This window comes from Podarcis liolepis, assembly GCF_965112155.1.
Source record: "Podarcis liolepis genome assembly, chromosome: 5".
Lineage (NCBI taxonomy): Eukaryota > Metazoa > Chordata > Lepidosauria > Squamata > Lacertidae > Podarcis > Podarcis liolepis.
The window spans coordinates 99,825,180-99,844,535 of NC_139556.1; the positions used below are offsets into that span (position 1 = coordinate 99,825,180).

The 19,356-nt window shown below is 46.6% G+C and overlaps 1 protein-coding gene and 1 long non-coding RNA gene across 9 annotated transcripts in view; one reads left to right on the forward strand and one right to left on the reverse strand.

Moving 5' to 3' along the window:
- The window catches only part of LOC310707503, a 211,864-nt gene that overhangs the window by 131,676 nt on the left and 60,832 nt on the right, over positions 1-19,356 (forward strand). The window lies entirely within an intron of this gene.
- The window catches only part of ARMC9 (armadillo repeat containing 9), an 88,987-nt gene that overhangs the window by 17,691 nt on the left and 51,940 nt on the right, over positions 1-19,356 (reverse strand). For all 8 annotated transcript variants that reach the window (XM_083504063.1, XM_083504060.1, XM_083504062.1 and 5 more), the window contains 4 exons: positions 15,294-15,384; positions 11,663-11,721; positions 3,794-3,898; positions 3,305-3,420 (listed from right to left, as the gene is read on the reverse strand). In XM_083504063.1, the coding sequence (XP_083360189.1) occupies positions 3,305-3,420; positions 3,794-3,898; positions 11,663-11,721; positions 15,294-15,384 (371 nt within the window). The remainder of the gene's footprint in view (positions 1-3,304; positions 3,421-3,793; positions 3,899-11,662; positions 11,722-15,293; positions 15,385-19,356) is intronic.

Below are 19,356 nucleotides of genomic sequence, written 5' to 3' on the forward strand. Positions count from 1 at the left end.
GGCCGCATTGTTCTTTCTTTTATCAGATCAAAATGATCAGACAACAGCAAAGGTTGCTAGGTTTATCGAGGGTGCAGTGAGATTAAGGGCCACTATCTGAACGATAATCTTGGTCATTCGATTGCCCTTTTTACCCAATGTTGTCTTTTTAATTGTATATATTGCTTGTTTTATGTTGCTAAGGCCGTTGGCTAATGCGAATAAAGTTTATCTATCTATCTATCTATCTATCTATCTATCTATCTATCTATCTATCTATGTTTCTGGATGGCACCAGACTGGGGAAGGCTGAACTCCATTCTGATGGGTAACAACTCTCTTATTTGGATAGGAATCTTCCAGCACCAATATTTCAGAGTTGTGGGAAATTGACCATGGGCCCTTCCACAGCCATCGCATATGATCTTCTCCTGAGCTACAGTCTCTGGGCTGCCAGTTCCAATCCCTGAGGGTGAAAGTGAAGGAAGCGTGGGACTTTTTTTTTTTTTTTAGATTTCCACCTTTTCCACATTTGCTTGCTGCTATTTATATGCACTTGCGCCTAGAACTTTGCTTTTACCACGCTATTAAAACGTGACTGAGAAATCAATGTAAATGGCAGAGATGTGGCATTCTGATGACAGGGCCTGATCCGGCGAATGGCAAAGGCTTTCCTCAAATCCAGCTGAGAAAGAAATCACGGTTCCCCCTGATCTGGAGAACGCCAAATTAAATTGCCAGGTCTGAAATGTGCTTTGCAGGAAGCGGCAGGGGAAACCTGAGGCTCCCAGGAGTGGCACCTGGGGCTGGTGCCCACATGACGCATCAAAAGGCCTGTGCAAGGGATTATTGCAATGCTTGTGATGTTATCTACGGTTGCAGCAGCTGCGGCAGAGGTGGTACACTACAGCCACTCCACCCGCCTGGCTTGGAGCAGCTGCTGTTTGGCTATTCCTGCTCCAGGACTTCACAAGGTTGGTCCAAGGCATTTTGCAGCCTGTGGAAGAGCAGCAAACGCTCCCTGCCCGCCTCTTCCCAGACATAATAATTTAATAAGTTCCTTTTTAAAATCAAGGTGCATAGTACCCGACAGTAGCAACCCTCATTTACCTACTTTCTTTTTCTTTGCTCCATTCAAACCACCACCGCCCGCACCTCCCTGTCATCGTTCTTCTCTTGGACTACTGCAACGCGCTCTACGTGGGGCTACCTTTGAAGGTGACCCGGAAACTGCAATTAATCCAGAATGCGGCAGCTAGACTGGTGACTGGGAGCGGCCACTGAGACCATATAACACCGGTCCTGAGAGATCTGCATTGGCTCCCAGTACGTTTCCGAGCACAATTCAAAGTGCTGAGGCTGATGGGAGCTGGAGCCCAATGACTTAAACATGGGCACAGGTTGCTACCTTAGGCTATTATTTACCATTTCCCAGTTTGCGTGTGACATGGCGTGCTCCAAGGGAGCCTGTCTCTGGCATAGAATATTACATCATCATCATCATCATTATGATTATTACTACTACTACAGCAACCTTTAGTTAGCTGGAGCCTTCCAGTCGTTTTAGACTCCCAGCAGCCAGCTCAATGGTTAGGGATGACCAGAGTGGTACTCCTGCAATATCTGGAGGGCACCAGGTTGGGAAAGGCACCATTACGGTACTGAGCTGGGGGAAATGCTTTCATCATCGTTTCCCAACGCCTGGGTCTGAGAGTGCTTTGTATCTCATCTCTCTCCCACCCTGAGTTTTCACAGCCTTGTGAGTGGAAGTTGAGAGGGGAGAGAAAAAGGAGCAAAGAGGGGTAATGTCATGGCACTTATCCAGCGCATTGTTTAAATCTAACCACTTCAATGTTTCCACGCTGGCTGTTTCTGTTGCTAAGTCCTGTTAGGTCTTGCAAATGGTGATAGCGGGGGGAAAAGCAGGCAGAAAAGAAAGAGAAGCGGCAGAGAGTTTTTGAAAGCGATTACCTCTCTGCAGTGGTTGTGTGCTGTTCAAAAAGTAAAGGGAGGGAGTGACAGCAGGTGGAAAGCTTTAGATCTCACTATATTTTTAGAAGCATAATCCACCATATTGTAATAAGGAGGACTTCTCATTTTATCGTACACGAAAACACCTAGAAAACGAAGAAAGCCCCACCTGCTAGGAAGGGCAATGAAAAGCCTGCCATTTTGCAAATGCCTCTTCTTCACATTTATGCAGTTTAAAAGCTTCCTGCCCTGCACGCTGAGATGAAACACCAACCGTGGCTGGAAATGTCACAAGAAAACCAGCCAGGGCACTTAAAAAACTAAGCAGATGACAGCCATTCCTGCAAACCAGGCCGCTCTTCCCAGCGGTTCTGGCTGGCTCCCATGCTGGCTCCCTAATTTGGGTAATAATGCAAAAAGGGCTGTTGAGCCTGAGAAACAAAACCGGCTTCTTTGAACAACTATGTTCATATTGGTCAGATTTAGCTGCAATTCCTGCATTGCAAGGGATTGAACCAGCTGACCCTTTGGGTATGTTCCAGCTCTACAATTCTATGCTTCTGAGATGACGATGGTGATACCATATCACATTTTTGAGCGTCCAAAGCTTATCTGCATCATCTTGCCAGCCTTACAACACCTCTCTGCGCTTTTGCCCTCTGCACTCTTCCTGCTTCCTCCTGACCTTTACGCATTGTCTCCAAGTGTTTCTTTTGGATGGAGGTCTTGCCTCTTTCTCCATACAGATTTGTACAAACATTGACACAGCATGGATGTGAACCTGTGGCCTTTCAGATGCTGCTAGGTGACGACGGCAGGAGAGAGACGCTAACATCTGGCAAGGAACACAGGGCAGGAGGGGAGAGGCCTCGTGATTTCCCCTGCTCCTTTCCCTGAGTCACTGGCTCTTAACAGCTGTAGCTTGAGGAAGCGGCTCCAGGGAGGGCGTAGGAGGGCCGGGCTAGCCCAAGGTCTTTATAGGAACATGCACAGCAAAGCTGGAGGTTGACACCAAAGGCAGGGCTTTGCCTATTCCACTCTGTTTCAAAAAATCTGCATCTAGAGACAATCCAAATATCACGGCAAAAAACCTGCAACTTGTGTCTGCATAACTTCGCCTGGATTTACTATGCTTTTGCTAGTTATGGGGAGACGGAAGGAGCTATCCCACCCCGACAAAGGGCATGTGTTGCTCTAAGTGAAAACTCCTTTTAAAAGACAAAGCAAGGGCAACGTCCTGTCTAATGCTGTTTTATTTCGTCAGAATCTTTCCATCAATCTGAATTGCATTTTCTTTGAACCAAGGTCAAAAGCAAAAGGCCTCCCAGCTTTTGGCTTGTTTGCCCAGACTTACGTTGGGTAGGCAGCCCTGTGATGGCCCGGTGTCACAGGTCTCTGGAGGGGCTCGTCAATGCTTTGCGGGATGCTGGGGATCGGCTTCTTCTTCGCTTTCGGTGTGTTGGTCATAATCTGAAACGAGGAGGAGAGATCAGCTGCACTAAACAGAGACCTCAGGAGGGGGACGCATCCTGAGTCCATGCTAGTGCTTGTCCAAAGGCCAGGTGCAGTGGGAAGGAAGAAGAGGGTCAAGTCTTGTCCCGCCTCCCCCAACACATGGAGGCAACGTTCGAAGGCTTATTAGGCAAATCAGTGCCTTTTTTTTTAAAGAAAAAAAGAAGGCAACATTCTAAGGCTTATTAGGCTATTGCTACTAAAATCTGAGCTATGTCTTCAGGTTGGGTAAAAGGGAGGGAGGTATGCTCAGTTTGTCATTTTTCTCTTTTTGATATATAACTCAAAATACAAATTTTTGGTAAGCACAATACCCAAAGCCACTACTTACTCCCAAGTATTCCGTGGTCAGGAGCTTCTCACCCGACAACTCCCCCTGTTGAGGCTGCAACACTTCGTCTTTGTCCAAGTCGGCCTCCATGCTGTTGTGGTCTTCCTGCCATGACATGAAAGCAGAGAGTCAGGGACCCCTAAGAGCCGGGACAGTTCTCAGGTCACGGGAATAAACCATGTGACAGGCAAAGCCAATGAGATGCAGCGCATGGCTCCCAACGCCGAGCAGTGTCTTCATCAGGCAATTAAGGCAGACATAAAGTTACAGTTCTGTCAGCTAGTCGGGCAAGGTGTCACCGTGGTTCTGCTCCTGCCTAGAAGGTCATCTCCAGAGCACAGAAGCAGGTAGCCACTCTTCAGTCCACAACAGTTAAGTTATGGTGTTCCATAGGGTTTCATTCTGTCCCCAGTGCTATCCACCACCCTAAGTCACTGAAGACAACCATTAGGAGATTTGAGGCAAAGAGCCATCAGCTCACTGATGGGACCCAGCTCTATTTCTCTGTATTGTCTGAGTTGGGAGATGCTGTGCAGGTTTTGGACTGGTGTCTGATCAGGATCAATAAAGTGAAACTGGATCTGAAGACGGTGGAGGCTCTGTGGAGAGGTGGTTCCCTTGTCTGGGGCGTTGGAGAAGTTGCCTGTTCTGGACAGGGCTGAGCTCACTCTGAAGGAGCAAGGGCATGGTCTGGGGTGCTCCTAGCCCCTGTGCCACACTTGCTCTCTGAAGTTACCTGAAGCAGCATGGAAGCAGCCATGGAAGTAGGGGCAACCATGCCGCCCAGACAACAAGCACACAGGGGTTATGTCAGCTCAACGCAAGCTGGCTGGCAAGGGGGACACCCTGCAAATCAGTGGTTCCCAAACGCTTTTGGTCCACCACCCCTTTGCTTCCATCAACACATCTCCAGTACCCCCTACCCTATAAAAAGCATTATTCAGAATAGCGGTTTGCATGACCCACTAAGGAAGCTTATGACTTAATAAAATCCAGCAACAATTGCACATTCGTTCAAAATCCAATTAGAACTCTTTAGTTTAATCTATTCAACAAAATAGGTGAACCTGATCTAGTGATACGAGTTTTTCAATGTCTGATAGTCATTGACCCCTTCAGAGGTCCCCTGCTGCTCGCTTGTCTCTTAGCACCCCTCTAGGTGATCCCACCCCACCCCCCAGGGGGCAATGCGACCCCATTGGGAACCACCGCTGTAAATCATCAAGGTGGCCGCAGACTTTTGAGTATGGCATGTGTCAGGGAACTGACATCGGAGTGAGAGGCCAAGGGGAGGCTCCCAGATGATGCTGGCGAAGGACCCAGCAGCAGGGGGAGAAACAGCTCAGTAGAGGGGGAAGCCAATCAGCGCAACACCAGGGATAAAGGGGGGCAGACGGGGGAAGTGGAGAGAGGGCTCCAGGACTCTTCACTGGAGTTCAGTGAGGAGAGCACAGGTCCTCTGCTACCCACGCCCTCCCTGCGCAGAAGACTCCCGCGCAGTGAGAGGAGGAGGAGACTGGGTGTCAAACAACTTTTATGTTGGAAAAGATTTAAGAAACGTCCACTGACGGATTCTGCCAGCGACTGAGGCAGCCACAATGAGAAAGGGCTGTGCAGTCAGAAAGATTTAATAAGGCAAATTAGCCCAGAAAGGCACCAGTTTACGCACGAGTAACTCATACCCATTACAGCATGCTTGGATTTTACTGTGCCTTTTACACAAATTGCCCAAATCCATGCTGAAAGGAAGCAGAAAGCAATAAAACTGTAGTGTCATCTCCAGAGTGACAAAGGCCAGAAGAAATAAACCCAGAACACTGGTATCACTGTTCACTGGGAGTAAACCGCCGCTGATGCAAGGAGGGGGGCTGAAATCTGCATAGGCTTCCAAAATAGGGGCTGTTTGCAAAGGTGAGCTTTGCAGGAACAAGAACAGGAGATCCATACAAGGGAAACCGGCCAAACAAATCCCCACTGAAGCTAACTCAATTCCGCTGCAGCTCTGACAAAATGTTCTTTCTAAACAGTTAAATGGAATTAGCCAAATAAATTGCCACCAGAGTTTGCAGGCTATTTGTACAATGAAGGCATTGAGCAGACATGCAAAGCCCATGATTTTCATTCCCTGATTTACACCAAATACTACACAGCATCCTTGTGAGTCTCCCTCTGTGCAGCGGATGGGAGGAATTAAACTCACCAACTGCTGCAGCGATTAAAACAATGGGCAGGATTAACGTGCCCCAGGAGTGGAAGCCCTGCACAAGGACTCCCACTTGAGCAAAGGGGCTCTTCCCACCGTTGCCCCCCAAAATTGGCTCAGCAGAGGAAAGGAGGTAATTCGCTCTGAAAAGCTGAAACACTTGTGTAGACAGAATGTTCATCATGGCGTAATGCTGAATTCGACCGATTTTTAAAATTACTAACAATTATTATTTATGCGGTGGCACTTTAGAGAGTTACATAAGCGAAAACCTGGCAGGTCTCTGCCCCAAGATGATTACAATTTAAAGTTCAATTGCTGCGGGGAGGGCGAAGATGACACGGACGGATGGAGGGAGGGAGGAGGCAACCATAACTAAGAGTGATCATGTGAAGAAAAAGAAGAAAATTATAACTTAATTCAGGCTATCGGCTCAAATGTGATTTGGAAGATCACGAAAATGTTGTGAGCTCATCCTTCCTTCCTTCCTTCCTTCCTTCCTTCCTTCCTTCCTCTCTCCTGTCTTCTTTCTCCATTTCCTGCTCAGCACCAACTATAGTTTTTCATTAATTCCAAAATGGCACACCATAGGCAGTGCTTGCTCTCCAAAGCAGAATCAGAAACAAACCCCCTGGCATTTAAGGCGCCGCCTTTCCCACAGGCTTGGGACTCGTCCAGCCTCAGTATCAGAGGCTAAACTCACTCGGGGTGCAGATGGGCTTGTTGCAGGATCCTGGCTCCTCACCCCAAAGGTGAAGCCTGACCTGGGGCTTGGTGTAGGTTCTCCTGGTCCTCCTCTGACGAGGACTCCCCTAGCTGATCCATGCCACTCTGTTGTGTTTTACTGCATTTTAATAACAGATTTTATATATATATATTGTGATTTTAAACTGTTCCAAGGCGCCTGTAAGTAGTGCGCTGGCGCTAGAAGAAAGGGGTAGAAAATGTTACGTCAATAAAAAATTATCACGGGAATAGAAAGCCTCCTCCTTGGCACAGTTTGGGAGGATGGCATTTTATTTCCTGGGTTACGGAAAGAATGTGTTGACATAAGTTCACACCTTTCTTGACGCTGACAAAGGGAGTAGGTTTGTGGTTTCAGGATGCTTCTACATCCTTCATCTTGAGGGCTAAGACCTTGGTAGACACAGGTCAGTCCCTTACACAATTTCACCACCTCACAACAGCAGATTATTCCTTCCTGCATTCTGAAAGGAGAAGGGGTCCAACCGCTTGCCGTGTGTCAACAAACGACTATTTGCTCAAAAACCAGGAACAATATCCTGCGAGAAGCTGCTATGTATCCCTGGTGACATTCAGGAGGTCATGGCCTGCAAACCCATTTTGCAATCCAAGGATTAAACCTGCCCAAGCGGAGGAATGGAATTACAAGGGTAAGAACAGAAAAGGCCTGGGTCTCAACTGGACGGAGAGAACTCGGATTTCAGTCTCTGCCAAAATCGTTAATGCTTAAATCATTACGGGGCAGAGGCAAGGCTTAAAAGGCACATTAGGTGAATTGCATGGCCGGAGGCAAGCTAAGAAGCTGATCCAACAAGCCACAGGCCACTCTGCCTCTTCCTTTTGAAGCGTGGGGTGGGCACAACCTTTGGTGCAGCCAATGACAGGGGTCCTGAGACTGGGCAAGCAATTGGGTGCTCTATGACCTAGGAGGAGGAGATAGTTCCAGTGCCCAATTGGCATCCAGACTGTCACCAGGAACATCACTGATAGGAGGAAGTGCTGGAAGTGCCTCCTCCACGGTGGGAGGGTCTTTGGGAGGGTCCTGGCTATCAGGGTGTGGTGGCAGAAGAGTACAAGGATGCTATTGTGCGATGGATAATTCAACTACAGAAGACGACAGTGGCAGCCTTGCTGGTTCAATCAGAAGTCTATCCGCTCAAGAATTCCCACGTCTCCTCTGCCCCTCCATAAAAGGAATACAGTGGTGCCCCGCAAGACGAATGCCTCGCAAGACGGAAAACTCGCTAGACGAAAGAGTTTTCCATTTTGGAGGTGCTTCGCAAAACAAATTTCCTATGGGCTTGCTTCGCAAGACGACAATGTCTTGCAAGTTCCTGCTGGTTTTTTTTCCTTCCCCTCCTTTTTCTAAGCTGCTGATCGGCTTAAAAGGCACATTAGGTGAATTGCATGGCCGGAGGCAAGCTAAGAAGCTGATCCAACAAGCCACAGGCCACTCTGCCTCTTCCTTTTGAAGCGTGGGGTGGGCACAACCGATCAGCAGATAAGCCGCTAAAAGCCGCTAAAAGCCGCTAAAAGCGCTAATAGCGCTAATCCGCTAATCCGTCAATGGGCTTGCTTCGCAAGACGAAAAAACTGCTAGAAGATTTTCCTCTTGCGAGGCACCACTGTAACTCTCTAGTCTTGATCAACAAAAGCAGATTGCCCACAGGGCAAAGGTCAAACACATGCATCTCTTCACACATGCAAAGGGGAAAGAGTCAGTGTGGGCAGTGTGCTCTATCTTAATTCAAACCACTTCTCAGCTATGAAGTTACTATCTCTCTGTCAGGAGCCAAGTTGCACCATGGGCCTCTTGTGTAGGCAAGAGGAGATTAAGGTGCAAGAGATTCAGTGGTCTATGTATGCTAGACATGAGCTGTGGACCTGAATCAGATCATACCCATAAGTCAAGGCCAAGCAGCCCATGTGCAGAAGAGCTGGTCAGCTGTGAGCAAACATCTCCCACCCACCCCAACCAGAAAAAGGTCTTAGTCCTCATTCTACAAAAAAGGCAACCTGTCCAGTACTGTTTAAAGATGTACCAGGAAACTGAAACTCACAGCCTAGCTGAACGCAAGCAAAGAGAATCAGGATCCTGGGTCACTGTAGCAGTCTGCAAGTCATACTTCACACATTCAGGTTTGGGGTTCCCGTGCCCCCCCCAACTGTCTCACTATGTTTGCTAATCAGACATGTTCTGCGGATCTTCACAGTGCTTCAAAAACCTGCTTGACTAGAGATCAGAAAGGTCAAGAAAAATTTGACATGCATCAGTCAATGATGCTTCATTCATACTATCTACAGTCCTGTGAAAACAACCATTGCTACACAGCCAAAGAGATAGACCCACAGCAATTGGGGGGGGGGGGCGTGTGTGACTTCTGTTACACAAATAAGTAAACTGTAAAGCTTAGAACTGCTTGCCTTTCCACTCTGGTGAATGAAAGGTGCTCTGTAACTTGGAAGGTGAAATGGGAACGCGCTCTTAGGAATATTTTATAATCCTCCCATCAGTCGCAGTGGGCCCTAAACAGGAGACCTTCTCGGTGGGCTCTGCCCTAAGTCTTTTGGGTATTTCCAGGTATTCCCAAACTACAGCCTCATCTTCTCTTTAAATAGTCTACAGAGCTTGTCCTTTTTGCCTTGCTGAACATGAGACAGAGGCCTCTGAGACAGAGACATTTGCTTTGGCAAATGATCCTTTCAAGCCCACAAATTTCACACTATTTATATCCCAGTATTTTTCCAGAAATTTCTCACCAGTTGTAATCGTGCTGGCACAGATGCCCCAGATATTGCTGCAGTGGAGGAATGCAAGCAGGGCGGATGGAGGCTTATTATCAGAGCATCTTCTTTAAAACGTGCTCTGCAGGTTGGCCTGGTAATTAAGACAGGTCAGCACGTCCACATAACAAGCCCAAGGATTAGGACCGAGCTAAAACTGTTTCACTTTTTTGGGCATGCTTTGGCAGTGTCAAAAAACACTTCCCCTTTTTTCAACACTCCTTGCAAACACGCTCATTTATTCATTTGATTTGCCCCTCACTTGCCCTCACCAAATTGCCTTCAGTGACCCGTCCAAGGCTAATAAAATGCTTTGTGATTTCACTTCATGCTGTGACCTCACCGGAACTGATATAAACTATGCCATCCCACTCAAAACAGGATTCCTAACTGGATGGAATGAGCCATGTGACTATATTCAGGAAGAAGACTTGGGGAGGGGATGAAGAGGAACAGTGGGACAGGGAAACACCTAGGTCCAAATCCTGATTCTGTGGCTTCAGGGAAGTTTCTCTTCACCCCACCCCATAGCATCTCAGATGCAAAAGTAGTTTTGTCCATCTTGTTTTGGAGAGTAAGCCCATTTCTGGAGGTCCAGGGTACCTAAGGGATCGCCCAAACCCTTGGACCGCAGCTCAAACACTCAGATAACCCGCAGGAGCATCACTGGTCATTCCCTGAGTTGATGAGGCTCCACTATGAACCCCCAAATTTGGGATCCCCTCCAAATCTGTGCCAAACTTTTGTAGTGTTTTGCAGCAAAAAACACCCCATTTTGCAGCGCCCCAGCAACTCATCAATTGCTTCTCAAACCTGGGGTCATAGCTATCAACCCTAGGTTTAAGAAGCAATTGGTGGGTGGCAAAAGACAGGGTTTTCACTGCAATAAACAAAAACAAAAAAAAAACACACTGCAAAACTTTGGCACAGGTTTGCAGAGGATCCCAACTTTTGTAGTTCGCATTTATTGGGCCCATAAACGGAGCCTCCGGTGTCACTGGCCCAGTCCTGTGGAATACGCTGCCTTCTGTGCCAACTTTTTTTTTTTATGATAGAGGTTTTTATTAGTTTTGCTTTCACCAGTACAGAAAGTGCTCTTGAGACTCCTGATCAAATGTGGTATCCAAGGTGAGAAAACTTAAGACTCCCCTTAGGTGAAGAATTCTGAAGGGATGCCTGAATTTTAGCCTGCATATGGTTAATTGTTCGTGTAACTAGGGATAAAATTGTGCTCAAACCCCAGAGAAGTTGTTGAATTTTTGCAGAAAATATTTCCAGTCTATGGAGTGCTCTCCACGAAGCCGCTGCAGTTTGATGAGGTGGTTCTGTGCCAACTTTTAAACATCTGCTGAGAAGTTTTCTAGTCCGCCAGGCCTTTGCAGGCAATTAAGAATACATCCAGCCACAATGGTGAAGTGTTAAGTCTTATTTTATGCTGCTTATATTGTATGGTTTTGTTTTTATTGCTGTAAAACTTTTACAGCATTTTATTGCTGTATTTATTGATAAAAATATTTCTATACCACTGTGTCACACATCACAGTGGTATAGAAATATTTTTATCAATAAATATACCCAGCCACCAAGTTCAGCTGAAGCCTCGGGTTTCTTTTGCCTCTGCAATCGTCAGGTGAAAGTGCAGAGCCACGGTGGGTCTCTGCTCCCTGACTGCAGCTCAGAGTTGAAAGCAGGAGACAGAGATTCATTCCTCTGAGAAGCCATCAGGTGTAGAGAGGGAGAAAATAGTTGCAACTCTAGCTCCCATCATCTCTAGCTCCAAACTGGAGGATGTAGGTGCCCCAGGACTTGCTTGGTAGACCTGCCTCCACCTCCAGCTTGCAAGACCCCTCCCACTCTTGGCAGCTTCAAACCAATAGGTGGACAGAGGGGCAGTAAATCCCCCTGCCCAATGTCATGCTGTGTCCCACAGGTAGAGGAAGAGGCCAAGGCAAGAACCTGCCCTTCTGGGAGGCAGGAGCTGGTAACACAAACTTTTTGTTGGCTAGCACGGGTAGCCAAAATTGATCGACCCAGAAATGTTATGGGGCGCAGAGATATTATGACGGTCAAGTATTCCAGCCTCATGTGGGGCACAGTGAGCTCCTAAGACTTTCAGGCTTCCAGCTTATAAAACTTACCTCGTCATTATCTTCCTTCTCCTCATCATCAGACTCAGCGCTATCATCCAATGGATCTTCTAGAAGGAAACAAGATGAAACGTAAGAGAAAATGAGCGCAGCAGTTTGCTTCATCAGAATTTTCATGTAGCGGGTCCCCACCACCACCACTACCCTCATTTTCAACACTGACTGATATTTTTACTCTCTTTGGGCATGTTCCAAAGGGGACATTTCCCTGCACAAGCCATAATGAAAGCAGTGCTGTGTTAAGACATTTGGCCCAACCATTTTCCATCACTTTATAGAGGGGTGGCCTTAAAATGCCCTCAGAAGTTCTTTGCAATTGGGCTGGGGGGCCGGGCAAAGCTGTAACATTTTGTGTTGGGAGAGGTGAGGTAGCAGACAGATGCAACCTTTCTCTTGCAGAACAGTGCTTGGGGCAACAGCAGAACTGCAGTGAGTAGCAGCTTGGTGACATTCCTCCTGGCAAACCTCTAGAGAAGAGGGTTTAAGACAACAACAACATCCAAGAACGGCCACATAAAACTTGAAATCATGATAAGCATCGCTCCCTTTGGGACACTGGCATTTGCAAGGAGGAATGCTGCCAAGCTGCTGCTTCTTGTCCAAAGTTTTTCAGGTAAGAGAAAGACTGACCCTCTGCTGCCTTCTTATAAGAAGAGCCCGTTGGGTCAGGCCAATGGCCTGTCCAGTCCAGCATCCTGTTCTCAGATGACCATCCAACCTCTGCTTAAAAACCTCCAATGAAGGAGAGTCCACTGCTATCAGGTGCTGGTGTGGTTGCTCGGGAGCAAACAAGCAAGACTCCAACCTGTCTTTTCCAGGCTTTATTATCTGTACAAACTACCGTATTTTTGCCCTATAGGACGCACTGGCCCATAGGACGCACCTCCTTTTTTTGGGGGGGGGGTGAATAAAAAAATATATATTTCCCCCCCCCCCCCAGCCACGGGGCTGGGGCGGGGGAAGCCCGGGCTTCCCCCGACCCCAGAACAGGCTGCTATCCGCAAGCCTTGCGAGCTCGCGGCAACTCCCGCCGGGCTCGCAAGGCTTGCGGACACCTGCGCGAAGCACCGGGCGCCCTCCGGAGGGCGCCCCGTGCTCCAGGCAGCAGGCTACTATCCGCAGCCTAGGGAGCCCTGCGGGAACTCCCGTGGGCTCCCCAGGCTTGCTGATAGCTTCTGAAGCCTGGAGAGCGAGAGGGGTCGGTGCGCACCGACCCCTCTCGCTCTCCAAGCTTCAGCGAAAGCCTGCATTCGCCCCATAGGATTTCCCCTTCATTTTTGGAGGGGGAAAAGTGTGTCCTATGGGGCGAAAAATACGGTATTTACAGTGCAGAGCGTCGCAAGTCCATGTCTGCTCAGTCGCTAGCAGACTCTGGGAGTGGGCGGTCCTTATACTTTCCCCAGCATAACAGCCGTGTGACCCCCAACCTTCTCCTCCCCTCTCTGCGCCGAAGACTACTGCGCAGAACGGGCGCTGGCAAAGGGGGACTCGCCTCCCCTCCACTTTGCTCAGGCTCGGTGTTGAGGCTCACCCTAGCATCTTCTGATCCTTGCACCCCCCTCCCCACTGGAGGTGTGGCTTCCCTCCTCGCCAGAGGAAGAACTACTTCGCAAGACCTTCGGAGGCTCCCTGTAACACAACTGCCCTTCCACCTCTCGCCTCTGAGCTGATGGCAGTTCCCTGACAACTGCCTTCCAAGAAAGTCCATTCCACTGTCAAACAGCTCACTGAGGAGATTTCACCCCTCCCATATCCAAGAATCTGCTGATGTTCTCTGCTGATTCTACAGAGAGGAGGGGGCAGTTTCTGCTCTCTACTTATTCCGCTCCAGCCTCACATCAAAGAGAGAGAGAGAGACTGAGTGTTAGAGAGAGATCGTGTGTATAGATAAGGTTGCTGCTAAGAGCAGCTGCAGACACTCAGTGCAGTTCAGCATTTTCGCTTAGACCTCATTTAGCTCTGTATATAGTTGTGTATTATAGTTGTAGATAGAATAAAAGAAGATATTCTACAGAGCTGCTCTCCGAGTCGTTTATGCTCTGCTATACTCTGCTGTGCGACGACTGTCTTCTTGTTGGAGTGAATCCGGTGCTCACAACTCTAAGCTGTGAGTCCACCTGTTCCTGTGCAGAAGGTGGTCTCTGGAAGTGCTACCCAGCTCGCCTGGCCCAGTCGGGGCTGAAGTGTGTGAGTCCAGTTGGTTTCACTGGCTCAAGGGCGATGCTGACACTCATGCCATCAGAAAGTTCTTCCTAATATTTTATGTTCCTAATATATGTGTGCTTCTAGATGAGTGTTTACTGAGAGAAGGGTGCTCCACATGCATGTAAGCTTTCCAGGGATGATCAGTTAAGTTTTAAAAAAAGACATTTATAGTAACTCAACAACCTGTTTATCGCAGTAAGATCCTGCCGGTAAGTACACTTAAGACGCCTAACCCCTCCGTAATTTGTAATCTAAATGTATTTGCAAGCGGAGAAATGACTAGCTGAGTCACAATACAGTTCAGCTCACAGCTAGTGGCTATTTTGATCGTGGCCAAACTATAGTATTCAAGCACATTGCTGCAAAATTTCCACTGATATGTTAAATGAATCGTGCTCTGCAGCTGACCACACAGAACAATCACGTGACTGCCTCATGATGGGCTGAAAGGCGACACAGAGATGAAATTGCCATGCTAAAAGCTGCAATCCTAGTTCACTTACTAAGAAGTAAGTCTGGCTGAAATAAGTGGGCCTTATTCATGAGTAAACACAATTACTGCGATGCTGTAAGGCTGCAATCATAAGCACAATTACTTGGAAGTAAGCGCCAATGAACTCAGTGGAGTTTACCTGCAAGTGAACAGGTTTAGGAAAATGCTGCCAGGCTGCAATCATCTGGAAGTCTTTCCAAATGAAATCAGTGGGGTTTACTTCTATGTATACGTGGCTATCATTGCAAGGGTTGTGTGAATTGATCCTAGAAGACGCACCTTCTGTTTCAGCTTTAAAACATCTGCTGAAAAAGTTTCTATTCCAGGGGAGATCAGGTAAGTTTAAGAAACATGTTGCCAACAACCCATTTGTTTTAAGTCTATTTCCATTAGGCTTATGCAGGGAATTAAAAGCACGTATTTTATTTTATTTAATTTCTATACCCGAAGGTCTCAGGGCGGTTCACATAAAGGACCACATACATAAAATCAAAATACAAACAACAACCCAGTAAAGAAAAAAAACACCCTAAAAAGAGCCAGCATTTCAAAAAGGTTATAGGATGTAGATCAGGTCAGGCAAAGGCCTGGTTAAAAAGGAACCTTTTCGTCTGGCACCTAAAGGTGTATAGTGAAGGTGCCTGGCGAACTTCCCTGGGCAAGTTCCATAATAGTTCCATAATAGCTAGCTGATTTCTGATCTTAACATTTTAAATGTTTTTTATTGCATGATTTTGCATAAAATTATAAAGACTTAGGATTTTTAAAAAATGAATAGTGGTATATAAACATTTTTATAAAGGCTGATGCTCTCGGTCTGAAACCCCTTAGCCTGCCTTCACTTCTTCCAGTCCTTTGCCTGAGAGCAACAAAAGCTTTTTAATAAAGATTTTCAGCCCAGATGCGACTGTGTGTCCCTCTGACCTGATTTAAGCTGCTTGATAATAAACTCAATCTGCTGGATCATATCAGCGTTTCCTTCCTCGATGTAGCAGCGCAGAATGTCTTCCATTTCCTGGACGGGTTGGAAAACAGAGCTGTGTCAGTGGATCATATGGGTGACCTCAGCAAAGGGTCATTTCACTGGTTTGTTTAGCTTCAGAAAAGAACGTTGCGGTGGGAGAGCTGTGCCCAACTGCAGACATTCTGTTCTCTCCATCCCCCAGAGCAGTGCCTGGCCATGGGAGGGAAAAAGCCTTCCACAACATCCACAGCAGACATATTTCTGACACCTAAGTCAAACACAGAATGATTTAAGACTGGGTGTGCTGACCCCTGCAATTTCTCCAAATGCGGGAAGCTCGACTGCATAATGTGTAATAGTGAAAACTCTCAAACAAATGTGGTTCACAGCTTCTCAAAGTCTTCCATATCTCGCAGAGGCCAAACCAGAACAGTACCCAAATAGCACTTTGGGTAGGGCTTTTTTTCAGCCGGAACTCACCAGAACTCAGTTCCGGCACCTCTCAGGTGGGTGCCACTGCCATTCTAAGAGAACAAGGGAGGTATTCATGGTGAGTTCTGGCACCCCTTTTTCTAGAACACTGCATACAGGAACTTATTAAAAGTCACCAAGTAGCAAGCTAGCCTTTAGCTGCTCCTAATACAAGTATAGTATTAGGTATTGTATCCCATTTCTCCTCACTGCCTTGTCGTGGCGAAGGGGCTTGAATAACTCAGAGAAGCTATGAGCTATGCTGTGCAGGGCCACCCAAGATGGACAGCTCATAGTGGAGAGTTTTGACCAAACGTGATCCACCTGGAGCAGGAACCGGCAAACCACTCCAGTATCCCTGCCAAGAAAACTCCACGGACAAAGGCAACAGGCATATAAAAGTCATGACGCTGGAAGATGAGCCCCTCAGGTCGGAAGGGGTCCAACATGCTACTGAGGAAGAGCGGAGGACAAGTACAAGTAGATTCAGAGCTGATGAAACGACTGGGCCAAAGCCGAAAGGACGCTCAGCTGCGGATATGCCTGGAAGCGAAAGGAAAGTCCAATGCTGTAAAGAAAAATATTGCATAGGAACCTGGAATGTAAGAACCATGAACCTGGGTAAGTTGGATGTGGTAAAAAATGAGATGGCAAGAATAAATATTGACATCCTGGGCATCAGTGAACTAAAATGGACGGGAATGGGCGAATTCAGTTTGGATGACCATCATATCTACTACTGTGTGCAAGAATCCCGTAAAAGAAATGGAGTGGCCCTCATAGTCAACAAAAGAGTGGCGAAAGCTGTACTGGGATGCAGTCTCAAAAATGATAGAATGATCTCGATACGAATCAAAGGCAGACCTTTTAACATCACAGTAATCCAAGTTTATGCACCAACTACCGGTGCTGAAGAAACTGAAATTGACCAATTCTACGAAGACTTACAACACCTTATAGAATTGACACCAAAGAAGGATGTTCTTCTCATTATATGGGATTGGACTGCTAAAGTAGGGAGTCAAGAGATAAAAGGAACAACTGGCAAGTTTGGCCTTGGAATTCAAAACGAAGCAGGGCAAAGGCTAATAGAGTTCTGCCAAGAGAACAAGCTGGTCATCAAAAAAACTCTTTTCCAACAACACAAGAGACGACTCTACACACGGACATCACCAGATGGGCAGCATCGAAATCAGATTGATTATATTCTCTGCAGCCAAAGATGGAGAAGCTCTATACAGTCAGCAAAAACAAGACCTGGAGCTGACTGTGGCTCAGATCATCAGCTTCTTATAGCAAAATTCAAGCTTAAACCGAAGAAAGTAGGAAAAACCACTGGGCCGGTAAGATACAATCGAAATAAAATCCCTTATGAATACACAATGGAAGTGAGGAACAGGTTTAAGGATTTAGATTTGCTGGACAGAGTGCCTGAAGAACTATGGGTGGAGGCTCGCAACATTATACAGGAGGCAGCAACTAAAACCATCCCAATGAAAAAGAAATGCAAGAAAGCAAAGTGGCTGTCCAACGAGGCCTTACAAATAGCGGAGGAGAGAAGGCAAGCAAAATGCAAGGGAGATAGTGAAAGATACAGGAAATTGAACGCAGATTTCTGAAAAATAGCAAGGAAAAGAGGGCCTTCTTAAACGAGCAATGCAAAGAAATAGAGGAAAACAATAGAATGGGAAAAACCAGAAATCTGTTCAAGAAAATTGGAGATATGAAAGGAACTTTTTGTACAAAGATTACCATAATAAAGGACAAAAGTGGTAAGGACCTAACAGAAGCAGAAGACATCAATAAGAGGTGGCAAGAATACACAGAGGAATTATACCAGAAAGATATGAATGTCTCATACACCCCAGGTAGTGTGGTTTCTGACCTTGAGCCAGACATCCTGAAGAGTGAAGTCAAATGGGCCTTAGAAAGCACTGCTTTCTAAGTGATGATATTCTAGCTAAACTATTTAAAATTTTAAAAGATGATGCTGTTAAGGTGCTACACTCAATATGCCAGCAAGTTTGGAAAACTCAGCAGTGGCCAGAGGATTGGAGAAGATCAGTCTACATCCCAATCCCAAAGAAGGGCAGTACCAAAGAATGCTCCAACTACCGCACAATTGCCCTCATTTCACACACTAGCAAGGTTATGCTTAAAATTCTACAAGGCAGGCTTAAGCAGTATGTGGACAGAGAACTCCCAGAAGTGCAAGCTGGATTTAGAAGAGGCAGAGGAACCAGAGACCAAATTGCAAACATGCGCTGGATTATGGAGAAAGCTAGAGAGTTCCAGAAAGACATCTACTTCTGCTTCATTAACTATGCAAAAGCCTTTGACTGTGTCGACCACAGCAAACTATGGCAAGTTCTTAAAGAAATGAGAGTGCCTGATCATCTCATCTGTCTCCTGAGAAATCTCTATGTGGGACAAGAAGCTACAGTTAGAACTGGGTATGGAACAACTGATTGGTTCAAAATTGGGAAAGGAGTACGACAAGGCTGTATATTGTCTCCCTGTTTATTAAACTTATATGCAGAATTCATCATGCGAAAGGCTGGGCTCCATGATCACTGCAGATGGTGACAGCAGTCACGAAATTATAAGACGCCTGCTTCTTGGGAGAAAAGAAATGAGAAACCTAGACAGCATCTTAAAAAGCAGAGACATCACCTTGCCAACAAAGGTCCGTATAGTAAAAGCTATGGTTTTCCCAGTAGTGATGTATGGAAGTGAGAGCTGGACCATAAAGAAGGCTGATCACTGAAGAATTGATGCTTTTGAATTCTGGTGCTGGAGAAGACTCTTGAGAGACCAATGGACTGCAAGAAGATCAAACCTCTCCATTCTGAAGGAAATCAGCCCTGAGTGCTCACTGGAAGGACAGATCTTGAAGCTGAGGCTCCAATACTTTGGCCACCTCATGAGAAGAGGAGACTCCCTGGAAAAGACCCTGATGTTGGGAAAGATGGAGGGCACAAGGAGAAGGGGACGACAGAGGACGAGATGGTTGGACAGTGTTCTCGAAGCTACAAACATGAGTTTGACAAAGCTGCGGGAGGCAGTGGAAGGCAGGAGTGCCTGGCGTGCTGTGGTCCATGGGGTCACGAAGAGTCAGACACGACTAAACAACTAAACAACAACAACAACAACAACAACAACAACAACAACAACCCATTTGTCCATTAGGGAGGAAAAATCCAAACATGTCTGCTTGCATTTTTTGCCTATTAGAAGTTGCCAAGCCAATAATAAGATTCTCTTCTAAGTTAAGAACATCAAAGCTTCTCCTGGGGAGATTCTTCCATCTTTCCTTCTCAAGTGATACAGGATGTGTTGATGGTGAGTAGCAATTTAAAAACAAAGCCATTTGATCCACCAATTTAAAAACCCTGCTGCAGTGTGTTCACAGATAGCTTTTTAGAATAGGCTAGGGGAGATAAGATAAGAATCACAGGCAAGAACACAAACATCCATCAGTCTTGCACTTAAAATGGATTTCGCATAATGGCACAGACCCAGAGTGAGAGCTAGCGCAAATCAGAACAGATA